The following is a 17,470-nucleotide window of genomic DNA, read 5'->3' on the forward strand; positions in this document are numbered from 1 at the left end:
ATGACTGCTAAGGACTCTGTAAAATCACATTTCCAAACATCAGCCAGATATTCCGCTCTGAGGGTCTGACTAACTGGAAAACAGCATGAAGAGCACCAGTTACATATTTTCTATCCAATTCAAAAGAGCATTTTGAAAACAGCATTACTGTTACTCAGCCTTTCCAGGAAGAAGGATACCCCAATTCATAAGTGTTTCACTAATTAAGCCAAAAAGCCCTACAGGGGTAACTACAATTCAGATTTTGAAGTGAATTTGGTTACATGCCCATAGATACAAGAAAGGTACAGAATCCTCTTCCTAAAGTTGTGTTTGAAAACAGGCAAGAAAGAGTATATTCAGATGTCCTTAGTATAATTAAGGTATGTGCTGCACCTTTCTAGAAGTAGATCTCTGTGGCCTAGGTATGAACAAGGTTGTGTGGGATGTTCAAAGTTTACACACAATAATACATGAAATGTCATCAGCTACCACTCAAACATGAAAATGAATATATAGCTATGAGGAGCTCCAAAACCTCTTCCCATTTAGTTTGCTTTACACCACCAGAAGGGGGAAGCTGGAATTTCTTCTAAAGTAGAAGGATTTATAAAATTAAATGGGATTTAGCTATAGGAATGATAAAAGTAAAATGAATGAAATGCAAGATGAAAATGACTGAATGAAAAAATGAATGAAATGGTTGCTAAACAGCCAGACCTGGGAAGAATATCTTCAGAAATAGATAAATAGAGCCTTAAGTCTTATAAAAATTTGAAATTTTAGCTTTTTTTTTTCTTAAAGCTTCTGGGATTTGAAACTGCAAAAGACAGGATGAGACTCTACAATCAATAGCTCAGGAAACCATCTTGTCTTGTATTCAACTTTTACTTGTGTTTTTAAACTATTATGGTTTAAGTAAATATCAATTTCCACCTGTTTCTTATTAGCTTTTCTCCTGAAAAAGAAATTGTTCTCCCCCTACAGTTTTCATCTACTGAAAGCTGGGTGTGGAGAAAGGAAATCCATTCTATGTTACAATGGAGAAATTCACCTAATAAAACTTTGTAGCATTTCTGGGACTTCAATACCAGTGTAATTGTTCACCAAGCAGCATTTACTGATCCTACTGAATCTTCTTTCTTTTATGCTTCAGTCCAATAATGTGGCAGATTTAAAAAATAAAACAAAACAAAGAAACAGAAACATTTCACACACAAAACATAGCATATTTCAACCAGAAGGGTAAAACCTAAGTACACCCAGACTCATTAGAGCAGCCTCATTAGTGACTGGGCATTATGAACCTGAAGATTTGTTTGCCGTACCAGTGATGTTCTCCAGCAGACTTAGGAAGACTCCCATAAGTACCCAGGACTTTGACAGCAGAAATATTTCAATCTTACTAGAAGAATTAAATTATTGATAATTAATAACCATTGCTGAGCAGTGTTCTTTTCACCTTTATCTACAAACCTCCTTTCTACAAATATATTACTTTAATGAATTTTATGATGATTGTCTAGAAAAACTATGACTTCCATGAAACAGGTGCCTTTGCAAATCATCACATATGAATGGTTCTTTAAGCCACCATCAATGTTTCTTCACTTAGACAAAGTTTAAATAAAAATCAACCCAGCAAAGCAATAAAGAGTAAATATTATCATGTGTACACACATATTAAATTGCTACTTAGAGTTCTAAGATAAGGAAGAAAGGCACTCCATGGACTCAAAATATCTCACCAGATTACTAAAGGACCCAAAAGACCCCCTTAGATTACCAAATCTGGCAAGGTGGGGAAAAAAGCCCACCTGAGTATGCCAAGGAATATGTATAATGGATACAACCCAGATGGCTACAACAGCAGCAGATTAAATTGTGAAAGCTCATGCAAAGAACTGCATGAAAGCCCAAACTTTTTTTAAAATGTGATTTTTATCTGAATTTTTGTTTCTTTACAAGAGGAACACCTGTGGCCTGACGAATGGGTATAAAGTCTGTGTTGTGAAGCTTTTCAGGACACAAATTGCAGGTAAGCACACTGACTGCAGAAGGATGCCTGGGCAACCACTGATGCTACAGAACTGATACTCTGCAAAGGGAAGGGAAAGCACATGGAAAAATCTCGTTATCCTTAAGGTGAGATACAGAACTTCTGGAAAAGAGGAGATGCAGACTTTTTCACCCTCGGGAGCCAGAAATCTATGGAAGGGCGGTGCAGTGTTTTAATTAGTGGTAAGACTACTCTATTCTAAAGTAGTCCTTAATAATCATGGATTTATTAGTCACACAACACAAAAAAATAATTACACAAACTTTGAGAGAAGGAAAAAAAAAAGACATGGCAAAACCCCAAACAACAAACCCAGCATACAGTTCTAACCTCAAAGATATTCTCAGATTATTTTGAAGTAATCAGTCACACTAAATCACATCAGTCCACATAAAAAGGAAGAGTTTTAAACTAAAGAATGAGAACCCCTATCTTAAAACTCCAATTCATGTCTTTAATATTTCAGGATTAAATTGTAAGTGTCCTTTATACCCCACAACCCTCTAATTCAGGTAATTCATGGTACAGAACTCAACATCAGCCATGACACCCAGCAGTTTGCTTCATCTGAATAAGATCAACAGTGCTGGAAATTTCTAAGCATGTAACAAATAGTGTTTGCTTCTTAATCAATGCCACAATATTTGATGCTTGCACTGCTTAATGCAAGACCGTGTGGAGAACTGTCAGGTAAAGCTCTGGGTTCCAGCTCAATTCACATTAAGGTTCATTCATGTATGTGAATTTATATACAATGAATATATTTATATATGGAAGTGCTCCATATATACCACATTATCAATGTTGTCAATTAAATTTTCATCCAGATGTAGTCTGTATATATTTATGCTCACACTGGACTACTGACAAGTCTGTTCCCAATTACTCCACTGAGCTGGACTGAAGCTACCCAACAGAAGTAAAGATATATCTTCCTGTCTTTATACACTCCATGCCCAGAGCCAAACCAAGAAACTCCCCTGTTCTCTCTGTCTGCTAATGTCTCTGAAAAGCCATCAGAGAGGACCACCACCTAGCTAGCAGCTGTTTCTTAGACATCTTAAAATGAAAGATTTTCACTTTTTTAAGGCATAGGGATGATAAACATGACTAGAAATATTCTGAAGAGTCCAAGCACAGTGGGAGGGAGCAGAAGACATGGCTGTACTGAGAACTGCATCCAGCTGCTGAGCCTGCAGGTGCATCTGGAGTAGATGGACAGGATGAAAAATTAGAGATGTTTCTGAGCTGGATACATTTGAGTAATGAGGGAAGTTTGTAAAAATAAATCAGAGGAAAACATGCTTGAATAAGATCAGTCTAGAGCAAAATAAGACAAACGGGAATGAAATCACAGTTGAGATCTCAGTGATGTGAACAGGAAGTAGAAATAAGAGACCCAAAAAGAGAGAAAGCAAACTACGAATAAAATCTGGCACTGGATCTAGTGGGAAAAATTATGAACAGCTAGAAGAAGTGGCAATAAGAATGGCAAGTGTGAAAGAAAACAGTCCAACTTTAAAACAGTAGGCCAAAGGTTAATAAGGGAATTGAAAACTACCATATAATTTTCCAGTTCCCCCCCGAAAAAATCTACATCTGGGAATAATTCACACCACAGTTAGAAGAGCCTGAGAAATAAGCATGAACACTACAAACCACAAAAGAGTAAAACTCACTATCTTTTCCACAGATTGTGATTTATAAAGGCTCCGGATATTCAGAAGAATGGGGCGGTAAGGAGCAGCATTTCACAGGTGCAAAACAGATACTTCCCTGAACTCAAACACATCCAACTTTCCATCCCTTCAGCAACCAAACATGAATGCTGTAGGTCTTGAACAGGGCACTGTGGAAGATAAAAATAGTTCTGCCTACAACAAACACTTGTCTCTACAGGCTCTGAGCATGGCAATTGAGGAGCACGAGGCGCACTTTCCATTTCCTAACAGAACTTCACCTCACATGCTCAGCCACTTGCAGATTAAAACTAGCTGTCTTACAGCTGTGCAGCTAGTGAGAGGATTAAAGGAAAACATAAAATCCGTGCAAAGATACTTGTCAGTTTAGGATTCTCCAGATACAGCTCATTCCCAAAAAAGCCACAGTGAACAACATGTGGCAATATGAAAAACAGAGCAGAAGAGGGAAAAAAATTTGCAAAATGCCCATAACTAAACTAATGTATATTGTGAATATGCAAATATGTTCTATTTCATATCAACTCTAAAGCAGCATACAGGAGCGGAGCATTAGAGAATTGTGCCACAGAAGGTTTAGGGGAGATACAGGTGTTTGAAATAAAAAAGAATGGCTCTCTAAATGTTAAATTGGAAGAAGAAGCAAGAGCAGACACCAAAGAATGAGTTTTTCCATGCTCTTGCCAATGTGCATGACCATATACATTCTCTACTGCTACTGTAGAGAATGCCAAAATTCTTTTTTTTTTTTTGGATCTTGATGAAGTGCTGTCACACCAGCAGTCCAGTGAGATAGAAGGGCACTCAAAACTGCAGTCACACTTCAAGCTCACTAACCATTCTGTTATTCTCTGATAGCTTCCATTTTATTAGAGAAATGTTTCCACATGGAAATGACTTATGTGTGCAAGGAGAAGTCTCTCTCCTCAAGAAGATTATAGCAATATATCAAAGAAAACCCCAAAGAAAGCAAGGTTGGCCAAAAGAACAGAGTCTGTCCTAGTTCAACCTTTATTTTATTTTTCCTGTTTCTTTTTAATAGTGGAGAGATACATGCAAAAGAAAGGCGTCAAAAAAACTGCAGTGAGAAACCGCAACAAGGAGCACTGCAAGGAAAGAAAGGTTAATTACAGCACAAGAAAAGATGCAAGGAATGTGAAGAATGTCAGCAAGTAAATAAATCAATAATCTACAGTCATCATCTACATTCCTGAACTACCTTGAAAGCAAGGATATCTACCCTAAAAATTCCTGACAACAGTAGAGATTTTCAAGGAAGACCCCCCTCTGCTTCATGCTCAGTTTCTGCCAACACCTTTCTGTCAACAACTGATTACAAGGGAACCTTTCCAAAGGGAGCCTGTATTACCTCTTACAACAGTTTTATTAATACAAGCTTGTGAATACTTTGGGACAACGCAGAAAAATTAACAAGCCAGAATTAATGCTGTGATCATTGCACTTAGTTGAAAAAAACCTCAAGGTCATTGTCAAACAACTGCAGAAATGATGCACTATATTTCCCCCTCAACACTGCTCTCTAAAACATACTGGAGCCTAGCAGCTCATGGAATAACAGTCCAAATCAATAAAGCCAGAGACTAATGTGGTTTTACAGATATATTTCTTCACAATGGTATCAACATACTATAAAATAGGAGTTTTACAGAGGAAATGGAAGCTGAGTGAGACAAGAGGATCTGAAAGTCAAGACTCAACAAGCTAGAAACAAACAAAAAACCACTGACCAAAAAACCCCAAGCATATATAACAAACAATCCAGAAAACCCCCCAAAACCCCCAACCAAACCCAACCTTGAAAACAAAACCCTAAACCCCCAATACAAGTATACAGGTAAAATCAAAGATATGCCCTCAATAAAAAGTGGACCTACAGAGCAAATCCATGGAGGACCTTACTGATATTTTGTGGAAGGTGACTGAGCTTCCAGTAGGGGTTGAGGTAAATAACCTGGTTTAGTTTAGTCCATAAGAGAATCTAGATTAAGCTGGAGTTCAACCCAAAACATCACAAATGGGAAACAACAGAAATAAAATTCAGAAGTGTAATACTGAGCCAGTGCAAACACAGATTTACCTGAAGTTGCTAGATGACTCTGATGCTATATATAAAAAGATTTCTAAGCCCAGTCTCAAAAAAACAACAACAAAAAAGAAAGGGAAAGGATGATTCCATGAGCACTGCTGCTTAGAAGACCACTTTTGTTGACAAAACACAGCAGTTTTTCTCCAAAAATTACTTTACTACAAAAAATGTATTGTACAAATCCCACAACAAATCATCATTGTGAATAATTTCTAAACTGGACGTGCAGAATGCTTTTGCAACACTTGCTTTTGCAAATGGAGCTGATACAATACAATTAGGAAGCTGGGGGCATCTTTCCATGTGACTGAAGAAATTTCTTAATGAAGTGTAGCAATTAAAACAAGTCTATTTTCAATGCCATTTTACTTCCAAAGTGGGGGTGGGGGAATGGGGACTCAACCTGCAACTGTCCTCAATAGGTTTTATGGTCATCTTAAAATAACAGATGCAACTATATTAATAAAAAAACAAGAGAGAAAGCCTAGTGTACCTGTATGTTGTTCTTCAATCCAAGCTTGAAGATACATGAAGAGGAGTAGACCAGCTACTCCAAACAGCAGTACAGACACGAAGACTTGTCTTAGGTTCATGACCCTACAAGGGGGCTTCTCCTCAGCTTTCAGAAGGACTCATTGCTCACTTTTCTGAAGTCTTCAGCATGCCTGCATCTTCTTGCAGAGATGTCTTCCCCAGAGACACCAACCTGGAATAACAAGAGAGGGAGGTTGTTCTCGTGTTACACTTTTATTCTTCACCAGAGACCGTGTTAACAGCACACTATATACAAGCTGGAACTCTTACAAGCTATTGCTTTCAATGCTTATATTTCTGCTCACAGTCTCAATGTTCTTTCTACCCCCAGATGAGTTCCAAGCAGATGTGTTTCTCAAAGTGGCTGAAAAGACCCTTCCACCTCCAGCAGTGCAAACATCACCTGCTGTCATAACAGAGGGAGGTGATGACCCAAATGAGGTCACTGGGTGTCACACCAATGCCCCACTCTGCCCACAGACCATCACAGCTGGGAAGCTACAGCAAGCAGCTGGAGCCTTCCAGGTGGCTGGGTCACACTCCAAGAGGCTGCCAGCCCCCTGTGATGGGCAACTCAGCACCTCTGCATCTGGACTGTATAATCATGTGTCCTTAAGGATGGGTCACCCCACAACACAACCACTCGGCTCGCAGAGCCCTGGCATCGGTTCAGCCTGTGCATCGAGGAGTCATACAATGATACCCACCCTCAAATATGAACCCAAGTTGAGTTTTGCAGGATTAGGAAATGTCAGCATAAGATGGTATCAGTAAAACAGCAAAAAAATTAATTAATGGCTCATCTTTTTATTCAGCTCTGATTTGCAATATGGAGAGGGACTTGTCAGGAACTCAATTCTTGCCACAAAGTTTAATGGAAATGAGCTCAACTGTAAAAACTTACCAAAATGATTTCTTTATTGAACAGCAGTGGGCCCAGAGAAAGTGATTTACCTGATACCCTGCATGTGCCACAAAGGGGTCATAAAATTCATTTTATAAAATCAGAACATGGATCACTAGAGGACAGCTCCTTAACCTGAATAAGAATGTGCTCGCTTTGAAAGTGCATTATTAGAAGCTGAAGAGCTGTTGTTGAAACTGGCCTGCACAGCAAAAGAAAATGCCTTAAAATTCAACATAATGGACAGTGTTGTCATACACAAAAGTGTATGATTAGCTAACACATAGAATTCTAGGAAAGACTCAAGCTTTTAAAGGAATACAGCCAACTGGAAGATATTTGAAAGATAAATCTGTTAAATACACAGAAAAGAAAATGCAGCCACTTAACAGTTTTTCTGAATCATACAAGTACTCCATGTTCCACAAGTTTGTATTTTTTAATAACTCAGCACTGTTACATCTATAATTGCTGAGTTTCTAAAAATACAGTACACATAAAACTTAGCAGGAACTCCCATTAAAAACAGCAGTTGAATGAACGAAGTAATTATGTTAGAGAGATGCAAAAGATTTCAAGAACAACAAAACTGTTCAGGACTTTTCATATGTTTTTCCAATTCCGTGCCATTAAACTATACACTTCTCTTAAGCGCCAACTTGCCTGCAGAAAATGTAAGCCACGGTTTAAATATTAATCATTTTATGTGTAATTGTTCTGTAGAAGACAGATAGCTAGACATTAACAGAATGTAAATGTTCTGTCTCAAGTTTTTTCTAAGGGTCATGAAGCAACTGGTTCAAACCATGCACATGAAAGGAAGGTGACAGAGGCTTTATTCTTAACCTTGCTCTTTCTACTTTGATTCTACAGAGAGGGAATTTCTTATATGTTATATACAAGTACCTGTTTGCAGCTAATGTGATGATGCGTAGGATTGGAAGGAAGCAGTGAAAATTGGACAAAAACCAAGAAAATGCTTGGGGAATGCTGTGAAATGCTTTTTGTATAGGTGTGGGTAGTGGAGCCTCCTTTCACCCAGATCTTCATTAGCTGTTATCACTGGCACCTTTTTTTTCTTACAGTGCTCTCAGCACTCTCAGACTTGCAGTGCTGTTTATCTATGTTACAAAGTTACTTAGGGCTTTCCACCTAACTTCAGTGCTGCAGCAAATGCACTGTTTGCATGTCTTTAGAAGTCACTCTGCTGATGAGACAGAAGCTTCCCAGCATAAGCAATGCTTCAAGAACCACCAGTCATAGAATCGACGAATACAAACCTCTTCTGTTTCCCACAAACAAAAGCTGTGTTGTTCATGTAACAGGACATTGACAGCATCTGGATTAGGAGGAGAAAAAAGCAGCAAATAAAAAGATATGAGGGTCTGAATATATTTTTGAAATAAATTAGGGGTACTAGAAAGCAGGAATCAGATTCTTGCTGTTTGGGATTTGCAATTTTCTCTCATAATAAAAGGTGAGGAATCCAGGCACACACAATGACAGTGCATGCTCCCAAATAAGCCCACTTCTGTAATGTTGCTTTCTTCTATCTCTGACTACACAAAGCTCCCATATATTCAGCCCTTCTTTCTGAAAAACAGCATTCTTGAGTGGGCAAGGAAAACCTTCTCAGGCCACATGGACGATGCTGAAAGGAAAGTATCTCACACTACATCTCCATGAACATTTCTGACACTTACAGGCTGGCACTGCTGCTCTCTCCAGCCACTTGCTCTCATTCTCCCTGTTTGCCCAGCTCCTGCCACCATCATGAACACTTTCTGACCAAGTTTAACCAATTACAGCCCACAAAGAATTTACCCAAGGAATGGTGCCAATGGTTTTTCCCTTAGCAGTAGCTGGTATCACATACATCCATGACCCATGACAGCATAGGATATAGAGCTGATCTTGCCCAAACACCATCGTGGTTGCATGCAGTACCACCTACAAGCCCTGAAACGTGATGATGAAAATGCACAGTAAAATAAGGAGCACTTTTAAGCTCCTTTTTTTTAAGCAATTTAATCTTTTAATAAGAAAACAGATGTTTTTCTACTAGGTAAGTTTTGGTTTTGAGTGGAAAGAAGTTTGTAAAAGGAAACAGCAGTTCAAGGTGTTTTTCTTTTTTTTTGTTTTGAACTACCAAACACACCCTAAGGCAGATTCACTCCACCATCACAGTCACTGTAATTATCTTTGTATCAAGAGTTTACATGCTGCTTGCAATTAGTTTAATTTATTTAAATTTAATTTATATGAAACTGTGTTCTTCATTTATATGTTGACTAAGTTTTAAGATTAGTTTTAAACAAGAGTAACATTACTTTAAATTAAGATGACTGATTTTAGCTCAGGTTAGAAACTAAATACATAAGATCCAACTATTCTGCTACCTTATAAGATTTTAAAGGCTTTTCAGGTTGAATGAGTAGTTTAATTTATTTAACACAGTGATTTGTAAACCCCATATGAAAAAATTACAGTGACATTTAAAAAAGTCTGCATCTATGAGTCTTCTAGAAGAACTTGAAAAATGGCTGCACAACACTGACAAATTTTCTTCTTTCGTATTAAAAAGCAATGGTCGTGGATTACACTCTCAGGCAACCTGGGCAAGAGGAAATACCTGCAAATATTCTTTAATCAAGATAAATGCTTTCTCGTAGCTGTGAGAAGACAAGAAACTGTTACTTTCAACCCAAGTATTTTCAAAAGAGATCAGCCATTCCAGACATAGGTTCAGCATCCCTGCTTAAGCTGTGAATCCTTTTTTTTTGCTTCTAGTTCTGGGGGACATGGCTTCCCTGGGTTTTACCTTGACCATCCTTGCTGGATGGTTCTTGCTATGAGGCAACTAATGTAGCCTGAGAAACTGCTCTGTGCCTTCCACCTATGCTGAACTAGATTCTTGCTTTTGGCCAACATCATCCCCATCTCTTTGGGATGTATGGACCCCAACGTCCCCACCTGTTTGAACTCAAGCTATGCACTCCAAAATTTCAAATTCTTTTGAGTACTGGAGAGAGACTACTGAATATCCTTATCCATCACGGAGAAGCAGCTAAATCTGGCAGACAATAGCACTATGTGCCTTAGATGACAAACACAGGCAAAAATTTAGAAATTTTACAGGTCTACAGTCGTTCACTTCTGAGTCCAAATTGTTTAACATTTGTGAAATATTAAGAATTTCAAGAATCCTCATTTTACTGATATAAATGCCTTGCATTTTCCCCATTGTGTTTTGGGATCAAATAGGTTCATTCCTGTACAGAGCCAACAAGAACAATTGAAATAACACAGTCACCCAAAAACGGGGAAGAGTGTACCTCCTGCTTTTGGCATGATTCCTCCTTTCAGTACATCATCCAATTTGTCTTCCTTTCAATCAAATATACCTGCAGCTGAGGAGAGGCACCTCAGCACTCAGGTACCATTCCTGGCTCCTTCCTATTCTAGACCACACAAAACCAATGGCATCTGGTCAGTATGTTTGGCTAACTTTAGATTTCCTTGCCACCGTAACCCTCACCATCATCTAGTTTCAAAATCAAGGACATACAAATGCAAAACATTAGGTTGCTGCCTATTTAGAAACCTTTCCTTTCAATTTCAGCTTTTTTTCCTTCACTTGGAAGTAAAGAATATCAAGATGCAGGGTTAACCAGCAAAATTCAGATGAAAAAACCCAGACAATGTTTATAATGGTCAAAACATTCATATTACTGTGGGATACTACAAATTCCCACCCACTCAGTATCTCCTTAGACACAACTGAATTAATGAAAACAAAATGAGAAAAAAAACACAGAAAGCTACTGCAACTGCACAGTTTTGGGGATTTTTTTGGTGTTTTTCATTTTCTTCCCTCCATCCTTACCTCAAGAAGCACTACATTTTCGGATACCTCCACTGGAGTTATCATAGCAAGAAAATTTTGCAGTGAGGAATGTTCTGCTGGACACTGGCCCAGACTACTTTCAGCTCAGTCAGTAGAAGGAAGCAAGGATATCTTCTCACTTCAATGCTCCCCCTCCTCCCTCACTTCTCATCTGTTACCTCATGTCCTACTTCACACGCAGATGATCCTCCAGGATCACCTTTCCACTGCCCACATCTCAACTTTCTGGCTTCACAACGACTGGCACAAGGCAGAGCTCCAGCTCCAAACAATGCTTGCACAGTTCCTCATATCAGGCAGTACTACTTTTTGTTCTGGTTTATTACAGAGGTTGCTAGAAATGAACATACAGTATTTGCCTTTTCCTATCTCCGAGCAAGTTAAGCTGAGTGTTATGGCTGGGTGAAGTCAAAGGCCTTACAGAAATTTGAATTAACTGAGTAAGCAGATCAAGGCAGTCAAACAGTGGTGCTGAGAAACTGTTTGACTGTCTTGGCTGTCTTTTGTAAAAATTAAAAAAACATTGAGCCAACCAACCCCTCACCAAACACCCCCCAGATAAACAAAACAAAAGCAAACAGCAAAGCCCAAACCAAACCAAAATTCCCATAAGGGAGTTTTTCCTGTCCATAGAAATTTAATAGGGGTATATAGACAGCATACGGGCGCACTGTTACATCAGTCCTGCTGACACCTCAGCAACTTCTTCATCTGAAGAGTTGCTTATAAGAAGGCCGTGTAAAAGTATAATTGAAGACACCATCTGGCCTGCACAACTTTTATTACTGGCAATAACAGAAGATTACTACCTACCAACACTGCAAATCAAGTTGAGAGAATTCCGTAAGAGTTCCATAAGACACAAATAATGAAATATTTTTTTATGAAATATATAGGGATTTCTCTTCAAAGGAGAGACCTGTTTTCATCAAAGTGAGTATTCTTACTCACCCACCTCCAATTATAAAACAATAAAGCCCCTTTAAAAAATAGAGCTTAAGATTTTGAAATTTTAATAGCAGTCAGGAAATTCCAAACATCAACATCACCAAAGTAACTTCCCACCCAGTCAACTTGTACATATTTAACATTTTTCAACCTCACTCTCCCTTATTATACAGCAGACCACAATGTTGTTATAGCAATTACATTTTGTTTTAAATGTACTTCATAGCACACAACACACTATACAAAATTAATAACACGGCAAAGAAAATATGGTTTGCATTTGATTTTGCCATTTTAATCCATTAACATCACTAGTTCCTCATTATCCTTTTGATATATTTCCAAAGGAAAAAAATCCATTTAAATGAAACAATGAGCATAAGTTAGACTCTGCTTCTGAGAACACGCACACCATTTACCTGGTCCTACCCCTCCACCATAAATCCTGCTAAACTTCAGACCTTCTTGGTTTAATGCACATAGCAACTTGCCTCAGACACCTGCAGATTAATTTAAAGCTGCAGTTTTAAACAAACAAAAGTTATGCTTGTGTTAAGAACAGATAAATCCCATGTGTATGCAGGTTGACACATCAGCATCATGGAAAGTTTTGGTTACTTACAGACAGCAGAGAAGACACTGAAAACATCAGGTCTGGAACTTCACCAGTTCACCAGGATATTCAGTTTCAAGGGTTTCATCCTACAGCTGCTGGACATCTTGCTTCAAAAAGGAAAAATCATTATTATTCTCAGTAACATTTGCCAGTCAGGACTGAGGGACCTCAGCAGAAAAAGGCAAGTATGGCATGCTTAGCTCTTACCTGTCTGTAGCACTCCTGGGAGTCAGCGAGCAGTCCCATGGAAGTCACCTGGATTTTGGGAAGTTAAACAAAAACACTGCTCACAAGACAGCAACTTGATGGCTCTCAGTCTTCTAACAGGATTATAGGTGGGATTTCTTCCCACTGTCAGGATAAGGAACATCAGCAAAAGCACTGTGTCAAAGCCAGATCTTCCCTTTTTTGAACTGTTGAAACGACACGGTCTTGTTTACGGGCTGCAGTGAACCGAGGGGCTATCAGCATGCCAACAAGACCCGCAGCCTGCCCCACTCATTCACTCTACTGCTAGAAAACGCACAGGCAAAACACCAGTCCATTTTTTTTATTTTGGAGACGTGCCACGAATTCCCGATTCCTGGTGTGTGACGAAGGAGGGGGGTGTGTGTGGCTGCAGGGAGTCAGCAGAAAAGTTGCTCGGTGCGCGGCGCCGCAGCGGGGGCTCTGCGATCCCCTCAACTTCTGGGGACCCGGCAGCCCCTGGGGGCCGCTCCCGGCTCTAATCCCCTCTCCAGGGACACGCCGGGGCTGACCCTCATCCCGCAGGGCCGCTCCGCGCTGAAGGCACCGGGACGGCCGCGCCGCCGCCTCCGGCTCCGCCGCTCCGCGTCCCGGCGCCGCGGGGCTGGGCGGTGCCGGGGGGAGCGGCGGCTGCCGGGGCCGCGGGAGACAGAGGTCGGCCGCAAGCTCGCCCACCCTCCCGCCCGTCCCAGGTGGGTGCCCGGCGGCAGCCCCTCACCTGCCCGCCGCTCCCGCCGCTCCCGGGAGGCGCTGCCGCCGCGGCGCCTACACACAAACTTTCCTGGCCAAACTTTGGGGCCGGGCGGGCTGGGGAGGGGCCCCGGCGGGCAGGGACACCCCCGGGCGCAGCGGGCGGGTCCCCGCGGGGCAGGTGAGTCCCCCCGGCCACCCCCGTGTGCGGCCGTGGCATCGCGCTCCCTCGCCGCCGCCCGCAGAGGAAGAGCTTTGCTCAAAGGTTTTGTTTGCTGTTACATATCCAGGGGTAGCTCTCCCCGTGCTAGCGAATAAATATGTCTAAGCTGCCAGGGAGAGGCAACTCATAGCTTTAATTAGCTACTAAAACAGGTAGTGTAGAAACTTTATTGCCGTCTATGGGAAACAGGATGACAGAGAAAAATGTTTAATTAGTGCTTATTGGAGCTTCACGTGTGCCTTGCAAACCTTATCTGCTTATTGTGACAATAGACCAACCATGTAGATAAATGGCATTATCTCTCTTTAACGGGAATATCGCTTGGCTTACATTTCTTCAGGGGAGTCCTTGAAGAAATAGCTCTTAGCCCTTACTAGGGTGAGGTAAGCACGGAGGAGTTCTGACTTTCCAAAGCCGCGCTCAAATGACTTCTGTCCGTCTTCCTTTGGGCATTTCGCTGCAGGGCTGTATTCCTAGAACTACCCCAGCAGACAGATACTTCTAAAAGGCTTCCTGATTCACTGCCCCATTGCTCACTTACGGCATCGAGGCCTCTCCTGGAGTAACAGTAATGTAACCATTCATGTTTTTGCAACATCTTTTACTCCAACAGGTTTCAAATCTTCTCACGCACTGTTGAGACACACGCAGGGATCTCTTCCCCAGCCAGCAGCACCGCCTTCGGCAGGAAGCTGAGCAACGCCCACCAGCCGAAATCCAGTGTTTCAGAGCAAAGGGTAGAGAGCGGGGTGCTGCTCAGATTTCCAAGGAGGGTTAACTAGGCAGAGAGCGTAATTACCCTGTCCAAAGCTTAGATTTTCGTTGAAAAGTGCTCCAGGATCTGTAACAGGCATAGGCAGCCAGGACCTGTGTGCAGGAGCGTTCCCTTGGATTTTCAATCCAGGTGCTAAACTGTCCTGCCCCTGCTTAGTTTGGGTTGTGTGAATACATATAACCTCACCGTGGTGCTATACATTTTCTCTAGTTATCTCACTTAAGGGTTTCCCTAGCCACAGTTCATTATAGGAGCTAGCAGCTCAGAGAAAGCCTAGGGAGAGAAGATTTTTCCCTTAAACCCAATCATGGATCCATTTTAAAGTTCTAGTGAGTAATGACCATCCCTCACACCCGTAGCTTGTCTGGCTGCCTAGTAGATTTAAAAGGGGAGGAGGGAGAGTGTGAAGTAAAATATGACAATTTTTTGCTATTTCAGGAGAGTTGAGCATATTTCCCCTTTTAGATGACCTGGCAGGGATGTGATCCCATGTTAACCATATGCCTTAACAACAAAAAATGCAAGCAACCTCATATTTAAATTACAGATCTATTAGTCCCTGATGGCCAGTGAGATTTTAGAGAAAAACAACATGCCAACTGAATTTTAGTTTCCTGATGTAATACATTCAGAAGATTGTAATGAAGGTCACTGAAGCTTCTAGTAAGGATATACAGATTAACCTTCCGGGTGTTGTAGATTTAATTTCACTCAGTAAGTACATGCAGCAAACATATTTCTTCAGATTGATCTACTCAGGCTGTATCCATCAACTAAATAAACTTATATATAACACTGAATAGATCAGATGTCTTTATTTTTATTTTTCTTCAGTTAATGGAATAAATTAATTGTTTTGGGATAAAGCCAAGTCTTGTTTTACAACTTAGTTAAAAAAAACAACCAAACAAGAAAACCCCCAAACCACAAAGAGCTCCAGACTAGTGCACTTTGTTTTGATAATACTTGTTCCATACAGATTGTCCTGGTGCAGAGGGTATAGTCCAGCTATTGATATAAGAATCTTTACCGGATTAAAGATTAAAAATTCAACATGCAGGTGAAATTAGACACCAGATTAGGAAGCTCATCAACTACGTAATTGTAATCAGCACCTTCTGAAGCCTGACACGTAGCAAAAAAGAAGCAAATTACAAAAGGGTGGCGGCACTCTGTCTGTGGCAGCAGGGCTGGTGTGGAGCCAGCGCCTACATCAGAAACTCTGTTCTTGGCAGGTTTCTGCATGTTTCACATGAATTCTGGTAGACAAGTAGCTCAAGAGTTAAAGAAGCAGCATCATCCTCTCAAAGCAGTGAGACAGCAGCCAGGTGGTGATGCCTTCTCACAGGAACAGGAGCGGTCAGTGCACTTAGAGAAGAAAGGTAACAGGTTGTGAATCCAAACTGCAACCTGCCAAAAATTAGAGGTCAATTTGCTGAAATAAAACCGCCTTTACTCCGCGATAAGACCAATTTAGGCTCTTTACACACTTCCTGTGTAGATTTTCAGGAACAGCCATTGAGGAAAGTATGGTGTGGAGGGTGGGTAGGTCACAGTAACCCACACTCAGAGCTGCTTCTCCGTGGACTGTGCGCTGTGTACGGTCCCTAAATTTGTGGGTACTCAAACCATGGGGCAGAAACCATATATATCATTGCTGTAATTTGTCAAGAAACCCCTCTCACTTGCTGAGCTTTCCACCCAGCCTGGGTTTCCATTTTTCATTTTTCAAAATTTTCTGCAAAGCTAGAGCAGCCATCTGCACAGATACACACATTTCAAGGCGTCAGAATTTGAGATTCTTATGTTTAAAGAAAAATGTAATATAAAGGCCCTGGCTCATGTAGCAGGGCCTGTTTGGCCTGATCTTTTTCCAAAGGGGAAGGAATAGACCTTCAGAGACATTTTTAGATTAGCCAAATTCATTCCAAGTGTTGTTATCATTTGCTGCACTGACTTTTAGGACGGGCCACACTGGCATAGTTTCAGCGTGTTATATATAAATATAGAGCCCATTAAACAAGCCTTTGGTGATTAAAAACGTTTTATCATTATGAAGGTGTCTTTTGCTCCAGGGTAAAAACTATTCAGCAAGTAGTTTCATTTTATTTCCTTGAGCTTTTTTCATTTTCAGCTAATTAGCTAGAAATACACCACCTAAAATATTCCCCTTTCCTCAGTTAGGAGGCTAAAATTTGCCTCTACCAAGCATTGCTATAGGGCATTTGCTTTGTTCTTTAAAAAAACTACTAGCAACTTGGTATAAAATTCTTTTGCTCAGTAACTGGTATGCCGGAGTAATTATCAAAGCCTTTCTAGCCAAGCTGTGTGCTCATTCAAAAATATTAGGCAATTCAAAATGTCTGTGGTTCTTCAGCTGTTACAAAGTTTTGTTTTTAAGTAGTCTCCAAAAACTTGATTTAAACACTTCAATGAGTTGACTGTGAAGCTATTTTATCCTAATGGGCTCCTGTTCTCAGAAGACAGCCAAAAGTAAACAGTAGCAGCAAATTTTTTTTTTTCCAAAGGTCGATACATTATCTTACTCCAATTCCAAAATATTCTTCAAATAGCAGATGCTTCTCTGTCAAGTGCTGCAGGGCTACAAGATGCCTTAGGATATCCTGAAAAATTTATTTCTGAAAGAAAAGTGAATTAATTCTGTATTTGAGTGACTGGTGAGGAATTCCATTAACAGGTGTGAATGGAAAGGTGGAGATTACCTCCCCTTCTCTTACCCCCTCTGCCCTAGCTCTGGGTGAACAGGTTTATGTGAGTATTC

General features: G+C 40.5%; 1 protein-coding gene across 1 annotated transcript in view; it reads right to left on the reverse strand.

Annotated features, from left to right (window-relative positions):
- Positions 1–6,535, reverse strand: part of CHST9 (carbohydrate sulfotransferase 9) — an 80,170-nt gene extending 73,635 nt beyond the window's left edge. The window contains exon 1 of the mRNA XM_071418636.1: positions 6,339–6,535. Coding sequence (XP_071274737.1) covers positions 6,339–6,438 — 100 coding nt within the window. The 5' untranslated portion in view covers positions 6,439–6,535. The remainder of the gene's footprint in view (positions 1–6,338) is intronic.
- Positions 6,536–17,470: the final 10,935 nt, after the last annotated feature.

This window comes from Agelaius tricolor, unplaced genomic scaffold, assembly GCF_023055355.1.
Source record: "Agelaius tricolor isolate 1412-34295 unplaced genomic scaffold, bAgeTri1.0.p SCAF_2, whole genome shotgun sequence".
Taxonomy (NCBI): Eukaryota; Metazoa; Chordata; class Aves; order Passeriformes; family Icteridae; genus Agelaius; species Agelaius tricolor.